Source organism: Pecten maximus, chromosome 4 (assembly GCF_902652985.1).
Source record: "Pecten maximus chromosome 4, xPecMax1.1, whole genome shotgun sequence".
In the NCBI taxonomy this organism is placed as follows: domain Eukaryota; kingdom Metazoa; phylum Mollusca; class Bivalvia; order Pectinida; family Pectinidae; genus Pecten; species Pecten maximus.
In genome coordinates, this window is record NC_047018.1 from 48,188,150 (window position 1) to 48,206,615 (window position 18,466).

The window sequence follows — 18,466 nt, forward strand, 5'->3', positions numbered from 1 at the left end:
TTTTTATCATTCGATCGAGAGTGAATTTCTCACAATTTGTTGATACATGCATAAAATAACTAATACATACCATATTTTATGGGGTAAAAACCTATGCTTGGAAATAAGCCAATGCCCTTATTTTTCACATTTCCGCAACATAAGCCCATATACAGGGATGAGCCCATCCCCAATTTTTTGCCAATTTTCAGTGCACTATAGCCCCTTGGGCTTGAACCTGGTAAAATACGGTAACATTTCGAAGGAAATTAAAAAATTTCCATAGAAAAGCATTACTGAATTTAGGAAAAGTTCCTTAATTACCAGTAAGAATTTTCCTAAAACACAATTTTCCATGGAAATTTTTTTTTAAGTAATATGTTGATAAAACTGGGGTTTAGTTAGATTAACATTTGGAAAATATGTGTTTCATTGTTTCGGTAGTGAAAGAGGATAAGTTTTAAAAATTCATGGATGACAATGAGTTCCTTTGGGCAGAACAGTATATGTGTGACCCTATTCAAAGTGGTATACTCTTTTGTATGAAAACCAGGTTGTGTAGCATACCAAGATTTGCATGATGTGCATCAGAATGTATGATTTGAATTACAAGTCAGGAGTCTAATATTACAAAGCTTAGAACTGCAACAATCAATAAATAGGAAATGTTTACCAGAGTGGAATAAACACTTTGTCTAGACCCAGTTTTAGCTAAGTTGTTAAATTTTGTATGTAGGGGGCTAAATAAAAGCCTGATCTCCATAACTCATCATTATTTTATGAAAAAAAAAATAATAATAATTTGGCATCAAGTGAACTAACTGGATTTGAAGAACTAAACGATATAATGATCACCTGCCAGCATGGGCAAGATTAAACCAATCAGAATGAACAATTAAGATATATGGAAACTTCATGGAAAAATGTCAAGCCCTAAACAGAGATCTCTGAACAAGATGAACTACTGAAAAAGAAAACAAAGGGCAATAACTCTTTCAAAAATGATTGAAACAAAACAATGCTCAGGAATGCAGCTATGTATACAAATTCTTTATAATAAAACATACATAACAAGTTTAAGATCTATAAATAACTGAGAGAAGAGATTTCAGGACAAACATTTTTTGATTATTTACAGACAGACAACGCCATTAAAAACTGCTTGTGTCCGGTACAGAAAATTATGAAAAATTCTCATCTTAAAAGAAATAACTTTTCTATTATCTTGTTAAGTATAATATGCATACATACCTGTATGTCATTAGTGAAAGTATTTCAGATATTTCATGAAACTGAAAAAAAAAAAAAGAAAAGTGCCTTAAGTTCAGGTTGAATTCCTATCATTTAAAAAAGTGTGGATGATGAAAATACCTCATTATAGCGTACCTCTCGGTTCAGATTGAGTTAAAATATTTTCATCTGTTTAAGAGTTAAAGTTTTTCAAGACAAGAAAATATAAACAGTTTGATATCAACATAGCATAGTAACTATAGCACTTAAAAATGTTACTTAATTAGCACTTTAGTACATTAAATACATAAACAAGAAAACAGCCCGCTTGTTTGTCAACAAAAGGGACAATTTTTCATCACTGACCAAGTTTTACCAACAATAACAACAACTACAGTTATATGATAAGTAAAGACCTGGAAAACATTTATTTCCCAAAAATTTCAGAATTTTGTTTTTCTTCATCATTCCCATCCCAGAAGAAATAAATCATGTATGTGTGACCCCTGTTAAAAACATAGAGGAGAAATTTGAAGAAATATCCATAAATACCCGGAATGGACATACTACTGGACGGATAGCTGATGAACAGAGAAGATGACCTCCATAATAAAATCTTTCAAAAAACAAATATTTTCAAAAAACTATGATAGATTTATCTGTATAGCTAATACATTGATGTTTATTAAGTGCTAAAATTTTGAAACCAGTCAAAATATGCAATCATTCATTCACAGGTTATATATATTCAGATTTAATATCAAAGACAAAATTTTTTAAACAGAAGGCCCAAAGGGCCTGTATTGCTTACCCAAATATTTTGGTGATCATGGCCAAAGCAAACATTGTAATTTCAGTAAAAAAAATTCCATGTTGAGATCCCACACTCAGTACCAGGAATGAGATTCAATATCATTTTTTTTTAACTAACATTTATTAGATTTCACAAAATTTTGGTTCCAAATTTAGTTCTGCTGAACTAGATGAGCCAATACAATCATGAAGTGAGAATCTATACAAAAATGAGAATACCATGTAAAATCACAATGTAAAGACAGAAAAATACAGTAAGAAAAATGAAGAGAGAATATTTTATACATTCAACAATTCATTCATAAAAATTGTGTATTTGCTTACACATGTCTTTAAAAAATTGTTACATATTTCAAATATCTAATTAACTTCCACATCTTAATAAATTAATTAATACTCAATAATAGCATGATTCTAACATTTTATCACAGAACAGACTAAACACATGACTCAATCACATACATGTGTTTATGTATATATACAAAACAAACACAGGACTTCTACCTTCATCACAGATATTTGTCATACATTTTTCAAAACAAGAGGCCCCCAGGGCCTCCATAGCTCACTTGAATATTTCATTGATCTTGACTTACATGTAATGCTTTTTATTTTAGTAATTACTGGTACATTAAAACCATTTTCCCATTTTTGGATCTGTCTGCTAGTACAATGTATTAATTTACCTGATATCTAGCTTGATGGCTCCAAAGAGAATTTGAAGCAAATTCATTGCAAAGCAATTGACTTTAATAGCCAATTTCAACATCCTTCAAAGGGCAACATGCCTCTGACTGCAGACTATACATGTAATAACCACTTAAAGGAAACATTGGCGGACAGACAGCGGTGGACAGACAGACGATGGACAGAAAAGGGATGCTGCACAGTGGCATATGCTTACTGGTGTTTTGAACCAGGTGAGCTAAAATTCATGAAAAAAAATTAAAATTTAAAAAAAAACTCACAACTCTGTCTAAAATTGTTACAGTAGTTATTCTAAAAAGCAATTAAAACTGGAATTAAAAATTCATTCTAGAAAAATTTAACTTAATATTTTGTATTCAAGGTATTCAAGAAGAACATTATTTGCATGCATGATTTTTATTTCAAATGTGCAAAATTATAATATGATTTATTGGAGCCTAGCTGCAAGCAAGAGAGCGATGAACAGTGACAAATTTTGTACAGAGGATCTGTTCCTGATAACACTATTGGATTAATTAGTGAAGAAACAGAATGGTGGTTTAATTGATTAAGCTCTGATAATGATTTAAATGTTTTTATACATTTCATTAACACAGTTTTTTTTTTTACCACAAAATTGAGATCTATAGCTATAAAAAGGTATATGTATACACTTGAAAATGATATTAAAATTTTTAAAATACAGAGCTTAATTATCAAACTAGTTGACTGATGCTCTGATATATATAAACAGCTCTATTTAATATGAACTCAAGAGAAAATAATCCGATCTTATGAAAGCATAATTTTGTGAACACAAAATATTGGTAAATTGCACTACTATTGGACAATTATTTTTTATTATTATCAAGATTAGTGTCTGATTAATAATAATCTTATGCTAAATACTTTCGGATTAAGATTTCTATCTTGTCAAGTCTAAAGCAAAAATCAATGATTGAATATGTGTGTAACAAACAAACAGACAAAGAACGAAAATACCGAATTCAAACCTGTCAAGACTCCCTGATGGAAAACTGGAGATCTCTAAGAAGGAATTTTTTGATAACCGTAATTAAACATTTAAAATTTTTGCGTACTCAAATTTTTAGCACATTAACAAATGAGATTTGTGTAATGAAGAATTAGTGCACTCACAGAATTTCCTATGGAGAATAGCACAAGCATAATTCACAACATTTACAGCTTCCAGCGTGAAAAAGTTCGAAAAAATAAGATTACCGCAAAATATGAAGTATTGATTCCATGCAGTCAAAATCTGGACACCTAATGACCAACAAGTAATTGCTGTATGCATCCAAAATGGGCATAATTAATGAGCATCTAAGACACTAAAAATTTATTTCTTTTAATCAGAAAGGAACAAAATCTGAGATATATTTTAGAGACTTTAATTATTTTTTTGGTTAAGATACCTTTTTGAAAACTACAAATGTATTTTATACATTGTTTTATCATCATTTTGGATAAGATAATTCCAGGCTGTTTATAAATAATTTTTAACAGACTTTTTAATCATTTGATACATTTGCTTAATATAATTCCAGGCTGTTTATATAAATAATTTTTAACAGACTTTTTAATCATTTGATATATTTGCTTAATTAATAAATCCTTTGATTGGTCAGTTTGAACAATGTCTGACCAACCTAATTGAAATACATAATCTAAAAATAACTAATTTGCATTCACAGATCGAGATTGTCTATGATGTTTCCTAAACTGAAATATTATGAAAATTATTAATAATTTTTTATTACAAAAGTTCAAATTTACAATTTAACTTCATCGAATTTTAAAATTTACTGACATCACATTCACTAATTCAAAGCAGTGATCAAAAATCTGAAAATGGATAACACAATACAAAATTGTGATTATTTTGTGGTGTGAGCTAACGAGGACTTCTAAACTCAGTAATGGAATGACCAAAACTTATATCATCCAAGTGTGTGACCAGAATGGTCATTATCTTTTGGTAGATTACAGCAAATAAATACAAAATCTTTGGAGTGACCAACCCTTATCTGGACACTTGGCAGGGATGGAAATTTAGAATAACCATGGTAACAGATATCGTAGCTATGACAGGAATGGAAATTTAGAATAACCATGGTAACAGATATCGTAGCTATGACATATTCAGAGAATGACACAAAGTTTGGATTCTTGTTTAGGTTTTGCCTGATACCGATCTCTATTACTGTTGCCTCCATCGTCTGTTCTACCGAAGCTTTCGATACCTGTATCGTCTACTCCGGAATTTTTTTTCTGTACACGATGTAACAGTATTCTGTAGGTTCCCGTAATTGTACTTCGAGAATCTCTATGGCCCGTGCCTTTCAAATGTTCTTCACCTATTCCGAGATCTTGTAACATAACACGCGCTTCCTTTTCATCTGTGGAAAGTGTGGATGTATCTGATCCTGGCAAAAGATTATACGGTTGTAAAGCTTCGGGAAAGTCCTGTCCATCCAACCAATCACTATTGCGGATTTCTCGTATAGAAAATCGGTCATGCGGAACTGGCTTCATGATACTCCGTATAAGGAATTGTCCACTGTCCGATATGTATGAAGGGATTATGTAATTTCCTTCTAAGATACATTTTTTCAATTTTGCAACCGTGTCGGCTCTGAATGGCATAACCCCTGTGATCATGAAATACAACATAATTCCGAGTGCCCATATATCTACGTAAACGCCACCGTAGCTCTCATCTTTGAAAAGTTCTGGTGCTGCGTAAGGTGGCGAACCACAGAATGTATTCAAGGTCTGATCAACTTTGCTTATCGTACTGAATCCAAAATCACCAATTTTCACACTCTTTGGTCCATTGTAGAATATATTCTCTGCCTTCAGATCTCTATGAATGATATTGTGCTTGTGCTGCAAAAATGAAAAAAAAAAAAAAATTAGAGCATGTGAAATGGAAATTGATATGGAATTAGCTATTTCTATATTTAATTTGGAGAATAAAATGGAAATGACTCGACTAGTAGCATGTGTTCAATATTTTTCTCCACAAATCTCATTTCTAACACATATATAACTGTCATTTAATCTAGGACTTTTTGATAAATTAAGGATCTTAATTAAAGTGATTTTTGATCCGATTTAGCTGCAACATGACAAAATATTTGATTAATGTAAACGTGGTTATTTTCCCGGGGGTTAATTCTGAGATTTCGATTTTTGACTATACCTGAAGGGGTAATTTTCGTGATCAATCCACCTTCGTTAGTAGTTCAAGATAACGCAAATTTATATCAATATGATACATATGGGGGGAAATTTTGCAATCAAAAGGACTCCGTGTAATTAGTGTTAATTTCCCCCTCACGTAAATTTCCATGTTTGCAGTAATGTAAACAAGAGTACTGCGGAGTGGAGCAATATATACGTCCGAGCCACAGCTTGAAACATCGATAATTAATTCAAATCTAAATTTCAATTGAAACATACCCAGAATTGTTTGCTTATCTGCTAAAGATTTCCAATAATATCAAAGGAGATGTTGTATAGAGGCTGAAAATCGGCCCACGATAAATTATACTTATTTCATAGGGTTGGCCAAAAAAGACAATCTTGTTAATGGCAATTCATTTGATCACCTGAAATGAGATTTTTTTTTATAGAAGTCCAACCTCCAGCATGATAAATTGATCTTTATCTCCTAAGGGGAATATATAGATGTTTTTTTTCAATATGTATAACTTTATCTTTTTTAAAACAATTGCGAAATAATCATCACCCTTTTTTAGTCTGGGATGGAAGCAAATTTAAGGGGTTTAGCTGTGGAACTTGAAGGAAACTGGAGTTACCAGAAAAAACCCACAAGGCGGAGGCGGTATACCCATCCAAACAGAGTATCAAATCTCAGTCGTCTAGGTGAACATTCAATATGTTACCACTGCGCCAGCCAGGTGACCACATTTCAAAAATACTTCAATTTGACTGTGAGTTACCTCCCTTGCGATTTTGTATTCGACAGAAAACTGGATATGACATCATATATATATCATGCTCTGCAGTGCATGGGATTGTCAAGTCTCATACATGTACAAAACAAACACCAGCATGTATGTTACTGGTGAATATATTGTTAGCCTATGGCTATTTGAATATTCAGAAGCATTTATTGAAATTAAAATACTGATGCTTGTAAGACGGACACACAATGCTTAATTTTCCTTATTTTCCTGATTATTTCATAGAAAAACATATTAATATACTGAGATTAGTATCATCAAAATGTTTGTGGGAGAAAAAAACATACAATAGAATTTTGTGAGACCAGGAAACGAAGTGGATTAAGGATTTCTACCTGTAAGCAATACTCGAATGAAACCAATCAGATTAATAGGCCAAGAAGCCTGGACAGTTAATTAGAAATGGAAGCAATGCTCAAACATATACATGTATATAATCAAAGTATTGCAGAAATCGTGAACTCTCGGTCCGATTAGAAATTTATTGGAATATCTTGTGGTAAACATTATACTTTAGATCTGATTTAACAAATGTGCTGTTTTGTAAATTCACCATGCATGTATAGATATAAACAAAATCTATTATGATGATATTTTTCATTTTGTTAAATTAATCAGTTTCTTTTTTGTGTCTTTGAAAGAAAATAAACAAAAAGAACAATAAACGAAAGAAAAATAAACAAAAGAACAATAAACAATAGAAAAAATAAACAATAAAAAAAATAAACAAAAGAACAATAAACAATAGAAAAAATAAACAATAAAAAAAATAAACAATGGAAAAAATAAACAATAGAAAAAATATATAGAAAAATAACAAAAGAAAAATAAACTATAGAAAAAATAAACAATAGAAAAAATAAACAATAAAAAAAATAAACAAAAGAACAATAAACAATAGAAAAAATAAACAATAAAAAAAATAAACAATGGAAAAAATAAACAATAGAAAAAATATATAGAAAAATAACAAAAGAAAAATAAACTATAGAAAAAATAAACAATAGAACAATAAACAAAAGAACAATACAAAAAGACATCTAGGAAATATTTCTAATAGCTCATTATCAAAAAAAAAAAATATTTAAAAGAAATAATAATTGGAAAAAAAAGCTTAATAGGAATTACGTACAACTCCAGGTAGTGCAGAAACCTAATCAATTTCTCATTGCCTATTATAGATTTTTCGTTTAGTTTCCAGATATGCCTGCAGACTTTTAGTTATCAAAGCTTATAATTACCACACATGCCCTGAGGTCTACCTTTATATCACATGGTGTTAAATAATTATATCTACAGTACTGTATAATATCAATACCGTCTTTTCTTATTAACACTGCATTATCCATTCAGATTTCCCGCTGAGGGAGTTAACGAAGATGATGACATTCATCGGGGAATGAGTAATTGGTACATGTACTTGTGTGAAGCGATAACTGGTGCAAATAAATCTTAAATCTTGTTTTATCATAACAAGGAGAATGAGGAGAAATATGCATTAAACAAGATGTTTTCCTTTCTTTTCTTAATTTGGTTTTTCCCCCAGCATCAATATAAATTGCCAACATTTCAACTTTTGTCTATATTCTCAATATTTCAGCGTTTCTTTGCCTGGCTTATCACCCAATCAACAGCCAGTTTTATTTCAATGCAGCAACTCTCTGTAGCAGATGGCGGCTACCTTAACTCGACAACATATTGGAAGTCTCACTTAATGTACAGCATCTAGAGCTATTTGGGAATATTTCTTAATTGCCAAAGGTTTCTTGCCATTGCGAAAACAGTCTGTGATAGCACCTTCCTAAGAATTTAAACAAACCACCCAGAGAAGTAATTGAACCATTTCAATAAATTACATGCTAATCAATAAAGTTTATGCTAATTACCGTATAGCGGGAAATTTTAGCGGGGCTTTAATTTGGCGATTTGGCGGGTCCGTATAAAGATCGCCAAAATTTAACCTGTCAATTTTTAACACCGCCAAATAAAAAAACGTGAAAATTTCAATTACGCCAATAGTTTCCGTCCTAACCGCCATTTACCTTTGATAACTCAAGAGAGTAACGACTGGTGCGTAACGTTGGTTGTTGCCTGGCAATTGTCGGCCAAAATGCCGATATAAAGGTACATACGAATAGCTAGTGAACAACTATACATGTACATGTATATCAATACAAGTTTGACATATATCGCATCATGATAATTTTTTGTGAAAACAAAGCCATCTACCCATACCATTCAATGAACTGATGTTAACACTTTACCTGTAGGCTCATTGTTTAACTTACCTGTACGTATACACATCATACCATAGATGACCATGGCATTATCATACGGTTGATTAAATTCTCTTTGTCTGTTGCTTGTAGTCATACTCATATAAACACTAATTTGCCAAATCTACATGTATGTGTTCGTCTGAATTTATTTGGTAATAGTTTCCGGTTTCGAGACAGAGGATCGATAATACACAACACATTTAATCAACACAGATTGGATGTATGGAAATAACATAATTATCTATATATACCGGTAGGTAATTTATATGCTCAACGCCAAATTAAAACCCTAGATTTAAGGGAATCACTAATTTAACCCGCTAAAATTTAACTTTCAATGACCAAATCGCCAAATTTTATGACCGCTAAAATTTCCCGCTATACGGTAATAAATTCTATGCTAATTATATGCTAATTAATAAATTATATGCTAACTACATGTATATGCTAATTAATAAATTATGCCCTAATAAGTAAATCATATGCTAATTAATAAATTTTATAATGATTAGAAATATAAAGCTGCCTCATTACAGCTGTTTCATCATTATAGAATTCATTGTGTTTAGGGACCTAAAATGTTGAATAACCAAAAAGTGAAAATAGGAAAACCAAAATGGAGGGTCTAAGTAAATGCCTAATAGTACACTATAATTTAAAATTGGTAAATAAGAAATTGGATATTTTTTCAAAAAACATTAAAACATGTGTGTCTGTATGTTCTAGGCTGAAGCCATGCATTAAAAGAATTTAGACACAGCTAGCATACAGTATGGTGTGTCAAAGTATACTTATAATCATATAGAATTCAAACGTTTTACTGACCATGTGTTCTACTCCGGCGATCACTTGAGCAAATATATGTTTGGCTTCCTGTTCAGGCATTTTCCCTTCATTTGAGATTTTTGTGAAGAGTTCTCCTCCTCCTGCATATTCCATTACTATGTGCAGTTTGGCTAGTGTTTCAAGCACCTCATAGAGACGGATTATGTTTGGATGGTGAAGCTTCTCCATGCTTGAGATTTCTCGTGACAAAAGTCGTTGCGTCTTCTGATCCAGTTTTGTTTTATCCAGGATCTTTATTGCCACTTTCTCTGCAGAAAATAAAACTTCTAACAGTTAGATGCTGATTATAAATATATATATATATATATATATATATATACAAATACTGTATTAATGGAAAATAACTTCAAAAATCACACCCTTTTTTTTAACTCAGAAACAGTAAACTCAACTATATTCAAGAAACCTTCACCACATCTAATTTGTTTTGGACGCCATCTTCACCTGATAGGGAGACGGCACTTGGCCTTAATTAACAAAATTAATGCTGATTTTTTTACGATGTTATCAAAATGTCAGCAAAAAAATCAAAGCACTGATTTTTACTAATTTTTAATTGGGAAGAGGGTCTAAATTTAATATATGAATATGAATATTTATTATATCTTACAGTACAAAAAGTCTGACTCATGAAATAAATGCAAAATATTAAATTATTTGTAGTAAACATACATGTATATGACATCATTATAATTTTGTAGAAATCAAACTGAAATGTTTTCAATAATTTATTTCACAAATAACTTTTTCCACAACCAGTAATCTTTAAAATGTCATAAAGTGGAACGCCTTGTAAATCTAAGTTCTACTCAACTCATTGTAATATAAGTAGTCCCTATTCTTACATTGGAACATTCGTGACCAAACATATATACACATACATTATGTACGTATAAAAGGTAACATGTTTGAACTTTTCTCTATAAATGTCTACAGTATTCAAAATCATTGACCCATTCATTCTGACTACAATACAAACTTAAGTACCTGATTAACTAATGATAGAACAGATTAATCCTGTTAGGTCGATATACAACATTATCTGTACATACTGAACAACATTTTTTTTTTTTCATGCCAGTAGTGAATTTTTTAATTTGTAATTTAACATTATTATGATTGTACCAAATCTAGGATGAAAATTACTTTTGAAAACTTAGTTATAAACAGAATTTTTTCTTTGAGTAAATTTAAAGTAACTTAAAAATTATTTATCATATGTGTAGGGATGCAGATTTAGCTAAGTTGGATGTACATATAACTATGGCCATTATAATGGTCATATCATTTAATGGTCATATCATTTAATGGTCATAGTTACAAACACTTGAAAAGAAAAATTCAACAGATTTTTTCTGCATGAAATATCATAATTATTCAGGAATGAGACACAAGACATATAAAACTGTATCAATATAAAATCTGCTAAAACAATGTTCATTGTAATTTCAGACAATTTTTCGCAGGAACTCTGCTTTCCTGTGCGAGCATGTGGGAGGTTTTTAATTTGTCAAATAATTAAGCCCCTGACCTTGCAGACATCAATTTTAAAATAGTAGGTTAAAAGTCAAAGGTCCACAAATAAGCCCTCCCCAAACTTTAATACAAAACTTTTACACAAGAGGAGAGGGCTTACTTGAGGATAAATATATGGTACTAAACTTTCACACTAGGAGAGGGGGCTTACTTGAGGATAAATATATGGTACTAAACTTTCACACTAGGAGAGGGGGCTTACTTGAGGATAAATATGGTACTAAACTTTTACACTAGGGGAGAGGGCTTATTTGAGGATAAATATATGGTACTAAACTTTCACACTAGGAGAGGGGGCTTACTTGAGGATAAATATGGTACTAAACTTTTACACTAGGGGAAGGGGCTTTTTTGAGGATATAAATATGGTACTAAACTTTTACACAAGGAGAGGGGGCTTATTTGAGGATAAATATGGTACTAAACTTTTACACAAGAGGAAGGGGCTGATTTGAGGATAAATGCAGTACTAAATTTGTATACAAGAGGAAGGGACTTTTTTGAGGATAAATATAGTACTAAACTTTTACACAAGGAGAGGGGGCTTATTTGAGGATAAATATGTTACTAAACTTTTACACAAGAGAGGGGGCTTATTTGAGGATAAATATGGTACTAAACTTTTACACAAGAGGAAGGGGCTGATTTGAGGATAAATGCAGTACTAAATTTGTATACAAGAGGAAGGGACTAATTTGAGGATAAATATGGTATTGTTTTTTTGTTTTTTTTTTTAATTCAGTGCAAATTCTTGATGATTTAGAAACCATTCATGAAAGCTAAATCAACTCTCATTACAAATCCAATCAGGACGATTATTTAATCAAAAGGAATTGTAAGTGGTGTTTGTCAATCACCTGATGATGGTATACTTCCCATAATTGCTACTCCGACAAACAATGAGGTTATTAAACGTATGGGCACATGCCATAGCACGTACAGCTTGCACTGTCTAGTAAAGCCATCCTCATAGCTATAACAGCAGATGAAAATATACTACAGTAATTTGACGATGTTACTTGGAAGAGTCAAGAGTTAAAAGGGCAATTTCCTTGTAACAAATATGCCCTGTAATGGCTGCAGTCAAGGGGATGTCTATTGGCAATATAGCGTTGAGCTGAATTCATCCACCTTCAGTTTTGTTGTTTCTAAGCAACCAGATATATGTGGGAAATTCCGTCATTGGTAGTCTTGATTACAGATATGTTTGCATTGAAAGGCAAGATTTGTATGTTAAGCTTGATTGTGAGCCTTTTCCAGTATTTGATAAATCGTTCTTATTAAAAATGCGAAAAACAGCACGCCTTTGGGTAAAGAAGAGGAAAGCAATTTCTTGAAAGAAAAAGGTGTTTTTGCATTAAAGCAGCAAAAGGGATTACCATTATATTTTAGAAATAACAAGGATGTATAATTTCGTTGATAATGAAAAGGCAAAGTCAGTTTATTAAGACAGCTTGGGCACAGTATAATTTTCATTGGAACCCATTTTGCCTACATTATGATCACTACAATCGCAAATCTTCTAATGTTCTTAGAATTGATATACATGATTGACTACAGCGGAAAAACCTATAAATACCAAATTCACCCTGAAATCAGGACCACGGGGCCAACACGTACAGTAACCTGAGATTGGCTAAAAGTCAAAGGGTGGGCTTATTGTAGGACAACTAAGTTGGCAATTCTACTGACAACAATGGACTTAATTATCACAAGGCATGGGTTAATTTTTGGATGAACATGGTAATGATCATATCACAAATAGATTATGTTAGCTGTCCTGTATATACATTCTTATTGAAATTGCTTGTCAAATCCAAGAGTAGAATTATTGTCAATTAAAATTTAGCTTTAAGATGAAGTGAAGTTATTTTAAGGCATAATAAAACTATAATATGTTAAGCTGCTTGTAATTATCAAATAAACACTGAAGTTTTGAAATATATATACAAATAACACGACCATAAGATAGCTGTATAAATATTTGATCAAACTGAAGGTGAGAGCGGGTTAAGTTTGATAATGCTATAAAATCCAGTGAATTCAAATGTCAATGGTTCTTGAGGTTCAAAGGTCATCCAAATCAGAACTTTGTCATCTAACTGGAACAATGAACAAATTTCAATCGAATGCAAACATTTTACAGAACTAATTAATTAATAAAGATGACCATAACAATGTCAAGCTGGGTGGATCGTTGTTATGGTCGTCTTTACCCTCTGACTTTATGGCCAGACTCTTGTGTTCATTGTGGAATCTGTCGATTGGCCAGACTCTTGTATTCCTTATGGAATCTGTCGGCAGGGTAACACAGAACCAAACCGAACTTCTCCCATGGACATGGGATCTCCCACCTCCCGCATAATTAAATAATTAATAGTTCGACATCTACTGTTGTTAAGAAGAAAGCAATTGTAAGCTCTAGATCTATATATATACAGTATATATATATATAGCCACGGTAATGAAACCTAGCTATATACACAGATCATTTAAGAAGAAAACAATTGTAAGCTCTAGATGTAGAGCTATATATATATATATAGCCAAAATTACAGTAATGATATATATATATATATATATATAACGGTTGCGTGCCTACAGTCCGTTACCAAGTTCCATCTTGGACCCAATATATATCTAACTGTTGCAAGAAAACATAAACATTGCCGACAATATATACAAAACAATGGCTAGTCTACCTGACTTCAATATATATATGTAACAATTACCTAATTTACGCCTGGTAAATATCTAACACTATGATAGCCTGAATACAACCTATTACCTAGATAAACCAACTGTATCACAATGTACCTACACCCGTACACCCTGTACCGCAACACTATGTGATCACGACAACTTGACCGCGACACACGTACACCGTGACTGCGACTACCTTTACCGAGACACCCTTTGACCAAGTCACCCGTTTACCAAAACACGGCAAACACTTGTCTCGGTACCTGTCACAGTCACCGTAACACAGTACGTCGCCCTGTACTAGCTGTGATACCCTGTAACGATACGTGATACTGGTACAACAGTGGAACCCTAACTTATGCAGCTAGGCCCAAACTTATTCAGCTTGGTCACTGTTTACCTTTATTTACCTTTTTGCATCTTCGCCAGCCAAGGCTTCTGATTACGTTACACTCCACGAACCCTTGGCGGATATAGTCGTGTTCAAACCGTCGCGCCCTGGAATCCCAGAGCACCCAATCAAATTGCGTTTTACATTCTGGCTTGGTTTCGCAGTAAACAAAAAATGCGGCACCCAGTACAGAGCTACATTGCCGACTATGTCATGGCATTTTACCTAAATACAAAAATCACAATCTTTGAGGGAACATTCGCAGTGTTTGATCAATTCATATAAGTCATTGATCACATATCTCATCGAAATGACACCAAACCTCGATGTGTGTTTGTACACATCACCGATGAAGTAAATCGGTAACGCTTGTTTTGATTGGTCGAAAATTTCATGCGTGAAGGGTGGTAATTTCGAATCACCGCTAGAGGGTCAGAACTGACGCCTATATCTGCCAAGGGTTCGTGGAGTGTAACGTAATCAGAAGCCTTGGCTAGCGAAGATGCCTTTTTGTAACGCTGAGTGTTCCTTCATCCGAGCGAGCTGGAGAACAACCGAACAACTGAACCTGCCCGTCTGATGGAGCCTCTATTTATACCCTCGGCCAGGATGGAATCAACCAATCAGAATCGCTCTTACAAACACATACATATTCAAGGACTTGAGCAAGACTATACAGCTACAGATCGTTTATTAATCACAATATTTACATTCATTCGCTTCATATATATAAAGTGATGATGAAGCCTATATATAAACGCAGATCATTTTCTATGAATCTAATATAAATACAGGATTAAGAGTGTGGATCAGAGTGTTATATTTTACTTATATACTAACAATGTACATGTATCTCATTACAATAAATTATATTCATTGATTTTCTACAAAGTTGACATACAGTGTGTGTCCATTTCTATCAGGGGATGATCATGTTTATCTAAAATCATTCAGGTGATATATGTCATTATATTAGCTGCCGATATCATTCCAAATCTACTTTTGTTTGCAGATTATGCACGAATAATGATGACATGATATCATTGTTTAGAGATTATATCCCATTCCATGTTGCCATAAATCAATGTGCTAGGCAACAGCACAACACCAAGTGTATCCTGAGCTGGGTCATGTACATATAACACCTATTTATGTACAAGGCATGACCTGTCAATCACTTCCAACTCTTGATCATTTGTATGTTTGTATTGTATCAACATATATATGGAACAATCTTTTACCTGAAATAGGACAGGTACGTGCAACCTAACTTTCTTATTCAAACCTTTAATAAACGAGAAACCTTTGTAATTCAGACATTAAAAGGAGTGACCAACATAATAGGATCTGCATAAGATCCGCATTTCTAATAGAGAGAGGCTGTTTACATGTTTCGACTCAAAGTGGAGCTGCAGCAAGAGTGCTATCATCAGATTGTAGTGATCGTCTTTAATAGCATTCAGGGGTATATTTCCTTTTAACCATTTCCACTGTCCCAAGTATAATACATACATGGTAGATTGTTTCAAATGTATTAATGACATATTTAAATATTGTAGCCATTTTAAAACCTTACGCAGGCTGTGAGTAGGTCAAGGTTTACAGAAGCTGTAAGTAGGTCAAGGTTTACAGAAGCTGTAAGTAGGTCAAGGTTTACAGATGCTGTAAGTAGGTCAAGGTTTACAGATGCTGTAAGTAGGTCAGGTTTACAGAAGCTGTAAGTAGATCAAGGTTTACAGAAGCTGTAAGTAGGTCAAGGTTTACAGATGCTGTAAGTAGGTCAAGGTTTACAGAAGCTGTAAGTAGGTCAAGGTTTACAGATGCTGTAAGTAGGTCAAGGTTTACAGAAGCTGTAAGTAGGTCAAGGTTTACAGAAGCTGTAAGTATAGGTCAAGGTTTACACTGGTTTTAAGTAGATCAAGCATTAAGTTATAATGAGGTCAAGGTTTAAATTGGTTTTAAGTAGATCAAGCCTTAACAAGTTGTAATGAAGTCAGGGTTTACACTGGTTTTAAGAAGGTCAAAGCTGAAGCTGTTATGAGGTCAATGTTTACACAAGTTGTAATGAGGTAAATGTTTACACAGGTTGTAATGAGGTCAAGGTTCACACAAGTTGTAAGTAGGTCAAGGTTCACACAGGCTTTAGATAGGTCAAGCCTTGCTTACACAAGTTGTAATCTGAGGTCAAAGTTTAAACAGGTTGTAATGAGGTCAAGGTTAACACAAGTTGTAATGAGGTCAAGGTTCACACAGGCTTTACGTAGGTCAAGCATTACACAAGTTGTTACCTGAGGTCAATGTTTATACAGGTTGTAATAAGGTCAGGTTTACACCTATAGGTTGTAATGAGGTGAGGTTTACACCTACAGGTTGTAATTAGGTCATAGTTTACGCAGGTTGTAAGTAGGTCAAGCTTTATACAGGTTGAAAGTAAACTCGCTAAATAATTGAACATGCCACTTGCTTTAAGGCTTGCCGCATATCAAACTACTGAACTCATTTAATAAATTCCACAATATGTAAGCACATGTGTAAGATCCTGTATGAAAAATATTGGACTTCAACCGATGAAATCTTTAGACTTGTACTTTGATGATGAATACAGTTTCTTAACATAAAACTATTATGTACAGTTCTCAGAACCAAGTCTTTAAGACTTCTACGAAAGACCCACATTATGTACACTAGCTTACATGTTATTTCCTTTTAAACAGCAAAACCATTATTACCTTAATAATTGTATTGTATGATCAACACCAATAGTTTATCAAAATTATATAATAAATTCAAATAATTCTTTTGAAGAAATCTGGGTCAACTACAATGTACAACAGGAGTTATTGCTTTAATGCTAAGAGTAGAATATATTACAGTAACGCTTTACTTGAAGTAGATATTTGTGGCAAGCTGGTCAAACATGAAAAGCTTAGTAGATCAACATTGTAAACACATAAGTAGCTAGTTCGTGTATATAAATGTAGAAGTTACTTTGTGAATTAGATTTTATACATCACAGGCTAAATATTGGATTTTTCGTGACGTACACTTTCACCTTCATCATGCAGGAAATTTTTAATGAGTTCTGAAGCAATATGCAACGACAAAGTCAGGAAATACTGAACTGATTGCAATAAAAATTGACATGAGTGATCTTTGTGCCAAAATTTGCTTTGTTGCAAAACTAAATACTAGATTTTCAATGCTTTTGTTTGTTTGTTTTGTTTAACGTCCTATTAAAAGCCAGGACTTGCCAGGTTTTAGAGGTGGAGGAAAGCCGGAGTACCTGGAGAAAAACCACTGGCCTATGGTCAGTACCAGGCAACTGCCCCACATAGGTTTCGAACTCGCAACCCAGAGGTGGAGGGCCAGTGATAAAGTGTCGGGACACCTTAACCACTCGGCCACGGCATCCCCTCCCTTTCAATGATTATTTCCTCAATATCTAGACTTTTTGTCAAGAAAACATGCAAGTTTTCTTAAACATGATTATTTCAAAATAAGGATGAAAAATGTCACAACTCTCTTTAAATATTTAGTGGTTATAGGGAGAATCCTAAGTTAGGTCGAGAAACATAATTTACCCACAAGTAAGAATTTTATTTTAACAAAATAGAGAGATTTTTTTCAAAAACATTATCTTGTCATAAATGAAATAAGATAGCCTTTATTGAAGTGAAATAATATGACAAATATTAGATTATGGAAGAATAAAAATATGACCTTACCACGAGGGTTCAAATAATACAACACACTATTGTCCTTTTCCTTTTTATGAAATAAAGAGGAGTTATCTCCCCTTTATAATTGATCATATTTTTCTGTCGTTTTCCTGATCATATTTTTCTGTCGTTTTCCTGGTTTGAACAGAGACCGACATCCGGGTTTATCCTCTAGAGATGCTTGCCTAAATGGGAGATATCCCACCAGGAGATTGTTGAAAGTGGGAGATTAAGCGCGATGACATTTTAACAACTGATGTTTAACAGTTA

The 18,466-nt window shown here is 32.9% G+C and overlaps 1 protein-coding gene across 1 annotated transcript in view; it reads right to left on the reverse strand.

Moving 5' to 3' along the window:
• Positions 1–303: 303 nt before the first annotated feature.
• Positions 304–18,466, reverse strand: part of LOC117326305 (serine/threonine-protein kinase NIM1-like) — a 36,218-nt gene continuing 18,055 nt past the window's right edge. Inside the window, exons 3-4 of the mRNA XM_033882993.1 lie at positions 9,827–10,095; positions 304–5,619 (exon numbers count right to left, since the gene is read on the reverse strand). Coding sequence (XP_033738884.1) covers positions 4,873–5,619; positions 9,827–10,095 — 1,016 coding nt within the window. The 3' untranslated portion in view covers positions 304–4,872. The remainder of the gene's footprint in view (positions 5,620–9,826; positions 10,096–18,466) is intronic.